The sequence below is a fragment of the Teleopsis dalmanni genome, chromosome X (genome assembly GCF_002237135.1).
Source record: "Teleopsis dalmanni isolate 2A chromosome X, ASM223713v2, whole genome shotgun sequence".
Classification (NCBI taxonomy): Eukaryota; Metazoa; Arthropoda; class Insecta; order Diptera; family Diopsidae; genus Teleopsis; species Teleopsis dalmanni.
Genome location: NC_051848.1, coordinates 14,785,691 through 14,792,230, shown reverse-complemented (window position 1 = coordinate 14,792,230; position 6,540 = coordinate 14,785,691). Strand labels below are relative to the sequence as shown.

General features: G+C 31.1%; 2 protein-coding genes across 2 annotated transcripts; one reads left to right on the top strand and one right to left on the bottom strand.

Annotated features, from left to right (window-relative positions):
• The first annotated feature begins 1,037 nt into the window (after positions 1–1,037).
• LOC119688190 (inactive pancreatic lipase-related protein 1) lies at positions 1,038–2,990 on the top strand. The gene is made up of 5 exons (XM_038102874.1): positions 1,038–1,072; positions 1,995–2,386; positions 2,432–2,626; positions 2,684–2,855; positions 2,921–2,990. Exons 1-5 carry the CDS (start codon positions 1,038–1,040, stop codon positions 2,988–2,990), a joined length of 864 nt encoding a protein of 287 aa, XP_037958802.1.
• Positions 2,991–4,003: 1,013 nt separating this feature from the next.
• Positions 4,004–5,631, bottom strand: LOC119688189 (pancreatic triacylglycerol lipase). The gene is made up of 6 exons (XM_038102873.1): positions 5,583–5,631; positions 5,391–5,505; positions 4,943–5,331; positions 4,561–4,746; positions 4,312–4,477; positions 4,004–4,238 (listed from the first exon to the last, which is right to left on the bottom strand). The coding sequence occupies exons 1-6, from the start codon at positions 5,629–5,631 to the stop codon at positions 4,004–4,006; spliced, it is 1,140 nt and encodes a 379-aa protein (XP_037958801.1).
• Between the last annotated feature and the right edge of the window lie 909 nt (positions 5,632–6,540).

Here is a 6,540-nt window from a genome sequence, read left to right as displayed (position 1 = left end):
AGATATTTTATGTATGATAATATCATAGACATAGTAAAGTCACTATCTGTTTCATTCTCTAATTTTAACTGTAATTTATTTCTGTCACTGCCTCTTTCGTTTTTATAAAATTCCAATGATTTTTAATTTCCAAGATATTTCCAATTTTATTTATTTTTATTTCTTTTCTTATAACTTATTCTTATAACACTTCTTTCTTTTCCATACTATAATTTCCGATTTATATTTCTGACATTTGTACTATTCCACTTTTAATTTTTCTCTTCCTGTCCACTTCAATTTTATTTCATCTCACATTTTTATTATTTTCATTCTAATATTATTTATTAACAGTTTTTCTTTTATGTTTATACTTTTTTACTTCTAGCTTAATATTTACTTATGTGATTATATATCTTCTTCGCTTTGTTCCTTTCTCCGTCTTTTTTGCTTTTAATTGCGATTATTTAGGTATATTTAATCCTCTCACTACCTCTCCTATTTTTGGCGCTTTCATATATCTCGTCTTTTAATGTTTTCTTCATTTTTTTCTATTCTCTACTGTAGAATTATTTTAAATTTTAATCAAGTTCTTCTCATATTACAATACATTTTTGTGGATATATATCAGCGGTACAACCAATATCGTGTCAAGAGGAGAGAGATACTCTACAAAAAAGTCTCCTATACTCTGCCCCCCTTGAGGGTTCTTATGGGTTGTTTAGCATTGATTACTATTTTCACAAAAAAGACCGGCTCAATATATCAATGTCTCATTATTGCTTGGAGGGCAAGGGTTTTTATCTTTTCCTATGTACCTTCATATAACTACTATGGAGTAAAATAACTATATAAACTATGAACCTCTGAAAACTTATTTTTTAAAACTCTTCGATAAAAAACATTTCGGTCTTTTAAGATCTCAGTGCTTCTACTTCATAAGGAGTTTTAGTTCTAAATATCTTATTAGTCTTATTTATAAAAAAAAATACATATTATTTTAAAAAAAAAAAAAATCATTAAGTGTTTAGTTTTAATTTATTCATTTAATCTATATAATGGACATATATCATGTTTCAGATAAAATAAGAAAGTAATGAATTTGATACTTTTATATCAGTATGTTTTCACACTGGCTTCTCTTCGAGATTTGTATGATAGACATAATCACAACACAATGGAGATAAAATGGTCTGTTCTTAATAGGTGATTGTTGGTGATCATATCCAAGTCATATCAATATATATATAGGAAGAAAAAAAATCAGTGGCGTAAATGGAAAGATTTGCCATCTATCGTCTATGGAAAAGCACATCTTCATTACGTACATCTCTTCAATGTTGTTCTTCACTTTATTACTAACTATTTGAATTATAAAATATCTGTTTTTAATTTAATCCATAAATATTATTCCACTGATCCAAATATTAATTCAATTTAGCTTCGCAATTTATCTTCGCGACGAACCTAAATGATTTCAATGATATTCACTTTGTCCCAGAATATTTTCTACTATGATATGTACTTTTGCATAATATAGATGTGGGTGTTGCATTAGACATTGCATTGAAATATTTAATTATATAATCGTTTGTTTAAATAATTATAAAGTTAATAAATTGGCAATTAATTACTGAACATGAAGTTCAGTGAAGTTCATTTTTGCAAAAAATATCGAAATGTGCGGACGCGCTTCAGGGATTTGGGTCACAGTTGTGCAGCGTAACTATTGCAGTTCTAATAAATTATACTCATATTTAATTTTTTAAATAATATTATTAATATGAATAAATTTTCAGTATTTTCATTTCTCAAAATATACACTTGTTTGCCTTTTGACAATTGTATCTACGCGAAGGACGTGTGCCCTAACGAACATATTCAATTTCTGCTTTATAAAAAGTAAGTTTTCACTATAATTTTAACTTTAATTTTCAGCATAATTCTTACTATAAAGTTTATTAAAAAACATATTTTGTGGCATTAAAAACGGTTTGATCAATATTTCTATATAGCGAAACACCAAGCTTCCCAATAAATTTGAACCCAGCTAACATAACACGTGAATTGTTCGAACCCGCCTTACCGCTGAAAATTATCATTCACGGCTTCGTAGGACATCGTGACTACTCGCCAAACATCGAAGTACGTCCTGCATTACTGCAATATCAACAGGTGTACGTGCTCACTGTAGATTACGGAACCATAGCCGAATTGCCTTGCTATTATCCTTGGGCTGTTTCCAATGCTGGAGTTGTAAGCAAATGTTTGGCTTTACTGATCGATAATTTAATTGATGATGGCATCTATCGTAGTGAGGATGTGCATATAATAGGTTTCAGTTTGGGTGCACAAATAGCAGGAATAACAGCCAATTATTTGAGAAATCGTTTAAGAAGAATAACTGGTATGAAAAAATAATATGAGCAAAAGGTTCTATACATTTTTTTAGGCTTAGATCCAGCTGGTCCAGCTTTTGCAACTGACAATCTTTCACATAGGTTGGATCCAAGTGATGCTGACTTTATTGATATTATCCATACAGATCCATTTGGACTGTCAACGATTGCTACCCTGGGACATGTAGATTTTTACCCAAATTTAGGACAACTCAGTCAACCTGGCTGTGGCATTGGTCAAGAGGGGCGTGAGTAATACTTATTTTTACTATGAGTTAATAAAAAAAATTGTAAGTTATTTACAGGCATTGTTAATTGTAATCATTATCGTGCTCCACGGTATTATGCCGAATCTATTAAAAAATCGCAAGAATTCTGGGCTTACAATTGTGGAAACTGGTTGCATTTCCTTTTGCAACGATGCAACGAGTACGTGAAAACGCCCCAAACTAAGATGGGATATTATGTCTCAGAGGAGTATGTTTAATGCACATTGGTTTTTATATTAATAAGACCATTATTCTTTTCATTTTTATATGCAGTGCCGTGGGTTCCTATTTTTTAACTACTCATTCCAAAACACCATATGCCAAGGGTCCACTGAAAACTTAAGCGATTGTCTTTTCTCTGTGGCTACATAAGGCTCAACTTATAAGATTAAAAAGAAGCTATACGAAAACGTATATAAAATAAGAAATTTTTAGAAAAAGTGTAAGAAATAAAACAATGAAATATTAGAATAAATAAAAAAATCCAAAGTGAAATTTTCGGTAATGTTTATAAAAAAAATAAAACAATATGAATTGTTATTCCACAACACAACTTTCTAATCAAATCCATCAGATATTTAAAGCTGTTATTTATCATTCAACATGTAAATTTATTCTCTAATAAAATTTTACTCCTCACTAAACAAACAAAAATTTTACTCCGGGTCTAAACAACCGGTAACAAAAATACCATTGCCGAATTCATAAAAAAGTTGGATACAAATACCCTAACGTAAAATAAGGCTATTGGTAGATTTTATATCCTTTGATTTAAAATTTTCAATTATTTTCTTGACTTGACAGCTTGACAAAAGCTGCACGTAGGACCATGAAAGAACACGAGTTTGTCTTACTATAGCCGAAAGGTGTGATCAAGAGGACTACCATATTTATCGCTCCGTTTTACATTCATAAAATTTTTAATGTGTATAGCTTCTAATCTCATTTCTGAAGAGCAGTAGTTGTTAGTGCCTGGTTTGTTTCTCACCAAATGAAACATAAACAGCTGGTCCGATTTCACAACTACGGTAAAACGTTTCTTCAGAATTACACAGAGTAAAAACCACTGGCGAGTTATTTGACGGATCATCAAGATGTGAGCTACCATCTGAATAAAGTGAGTCTTTCGGAGAAGACAGAATGTTATTTCTTCATGAAATCAAATGTGGAAATCTGTTCCATAATATATGACTATAATCTGAATATTAGATGAATATTAGATCAAAGGCGTCCTCATAATATATGACGCTCAGCAACACTGCCCAGCAACATTGATAGCCAACTCTCAACCATTTCAATAAATTATTAAATTTTTATAATTTATATTTTATATTCTTCATTACATTATCAAATATTTTAGTTGAGATGACTTTCATTTGCTTCATCCACTTTTGGTATTTTATTCCGCACAACTGCGTCAAATTCCGGAAAACCTTTTGTCAGTTGTGGTTCAAAATTCACATAATTAATTTGTTCCATATTAAAGTTGGAATTTGAATGCAAACGTACATTTCCGGTCAGTTGACTTCTTATGGGGCCCAATGCAAAAGGCGACTTATGTGAAGTTGAAAGAAAAAAAGACCCCAATGCACTGAAAGTATGAAGATATTTATAATACCTAATATATCTGAAATTACATATTACATATGATATGAAACATCTACCTATGATTCACATGATAACCCATAACTGCATCATTGGTATTATTACCGCACATACCGAATATATAGTGCAACCAACTTGGACAAGCAAATCCCCAAAACTCCGAAGAATTTATAATGGATTCGGCATAATAGTATGGTGCTCTCTCGTGATTACAGCTTCCAGGGTCTGTTAGTTTTTATAAATAAAATTATGTAGAACTAATTATTTGGACAATCTAATTAAGCCTAAAAAATTTTTCTTACCAATACTGTTATCTTCTTGACAACCAGGTTGATATAGTCCAATATTTGGATAAAAATCAGCATGACCCATAGAACGTAGCATACCACGACCAAGCACATCTGTGTGTATGACATCTACAAAATCAGCATCAGTTGGATCTAATTTACGATCAGAACCGACTGTGATAAACATTGGCTTTGCAGGGTCCAAACCTATTATTGATTAAGATATATTTTTGTTAACAGAAAATTGCAGAGCTTTTTTTCGACAGAATATTCTCTGATTTATGTTCGCTTAAAACAGTAATTATTTATAATTTGATTTTTTAAAAACTAAATGGCCTTTGTTATCTAAAAGTTTCATATAAAAGATATTAACTTTATCAACTATCTGAAAACTATGATTAACCTGTTATCCTCTTAAGCTTCTTTTGTAGATAATTTGCTGTCTGTCCCGCTACCTGTGCACCCAAACTGAAGCCAATTACGTGTAAGTCATCATTATCAACAATGCTTAGGCTAACCAAATTATTTATTAGCTGTGCCAAGCATCTACTAGCCACTGGTAAGTTTTCAACACCGGCAAAGTAACAGGGCTGACGCACAAGTGGTCCATAATCCACAGAAATAACGTAAACGTGCTCCGCATCTAAAAATGCTGGTCTTATCATTGCATTTGGTGCAAAATCTCGATGTCCTGTATAACCATGTATTAGAATCTTTACTGGACGTCTTGGCTGAAAATCCCATGGATTCAAATTTTCCGGTAACAACTGTAAAGGATTTTGACGTGTTTCACTGTAGAAAATGAATACTGGATAAGTAGAAATTGTGCATCTAGAATACATATCAATTACTTCTTATAAAGCCAAAATGTAACATTTTGATTGGGGCATTTTTCGTCGCGAACTACAAAACAGTTCGAGTCCCATAATCCCAATATTGGATTTGAAAATATGCTGTCAATGAGAACTTTTTGGAGATAAGCAAAATCAAATTTATTTATTTTTAGTTTTTCTGATTAATAAATATCTTATAAAAACTTTTACTTGTTAAAATGAGTAGTGTTAAAGGTAAAACAATACTTGTAGCTTGCATTCCGAATTTCTGAAATTTAAAGTTCCAAGCCTTAAACCAGAAAGAGCATTGGGCCAATGTCTACGGCACTTGCGAAATTTTAATTAAGTGTACTTATGAAACGATTTGGTTTTTAAATAAACTTTTAGCTAGAATTTTTCTTACTTAAAAACGATTCATGACGGTTTTATATAAGCACCCATATAAATATTGTACAGACAAACGTTCGAGTGTATGAGTGTATAAAAGATTATAGACAAGTATGTATATGTGAATAATCGTATTAATGTGACTAATTTGTTAATGACCAAATTATTTACCTTAAATAATAATGAAAACGCTTTCGTCAGTTTAAGAATTATACGCCACCCACGCCGAAACCCAATGGCTTAAGCCTCGAACGCCCTACATTTTGTAATTGAATACTAAGTAAAACAACAAGCATAGGTTAGATGATCGACCTTATCTAATACCCATCTCTCACTGGAAACTTAAGGTTTCTCACAGAAAGAGTCTAAAGTGTGCATTCGGATTCCATATTTGATCTCAGAGCAGCTACTTTCAGAAATTTGAGTAATACACGTGAATAAAAAGAGACAACCAGAGCAATTTACACGACAATGCAAAAATTTCTGTAATAATTCTTTTATAAAAGAAGTGAGAAACAAGGAAAAGAACGAAAATTTTAGAGTAAAAATAAAAGAGGTTTTTTATGCTTTGGATTTCGTGCGAATCGTGGAGTAACATTAGCAAGAGTTTCTCAGTATTACGTTCTTAGATTAGGTTCTATACATAAGAAAGAATATATAAATCATACAACAAATAATGCCTCTACAGGCAGAATAGTATTTAAATTTAACAATTAAAAAAATAAAAATATGATTAAATAATTCAATTATTCTGCAACTGGTTTAGGTTTTCTTTCTTATA

Bases quoted from the DNA above. Each gene is read 5' to 3' on its own strand.
- LOC119688190 (XM_038102874.1), top strand. From the start codon at position 1,038: ATGGACATATATCATGTTTCAGATAAAATAAGAAA. The intron at 2,627-2,683 runs GTGAGTAATACT...AGTTATTTACAG, and splicing joins TGGCATTGGTCAAGAGGGGC to GCATTGTTAATTGTAATCAT. The intron at 2,856-2,920 runs GTATGTTTAATG...TTTTATATGCAG, and splicing joins GGATATTATGTCTCAGAGGA to TGCCGTGGGTTCCTATTTTT.
- LOC119688189 (XM_038102873.1), bottom strand. From the start codon at position 5,631: ATGCAAGCTACAAGTATTGTTTTACCTTTAACACTACTCATTTTAACA. The intron at 4,478-4,560 runs GTATTGGTAAGA...AAAAACTAACAG, and splicing joins TGGTTGTCAAGAAGATAACA to ACCCTGGAAGCTGTAATCAC. The intron at 4,239-4,311 runs GTAGATGTTTCA...TCATACTTTCAG, and splicing joins GGTTATCATGTGAATCATAG to TGCATTGGGGTCTTTTTTTC.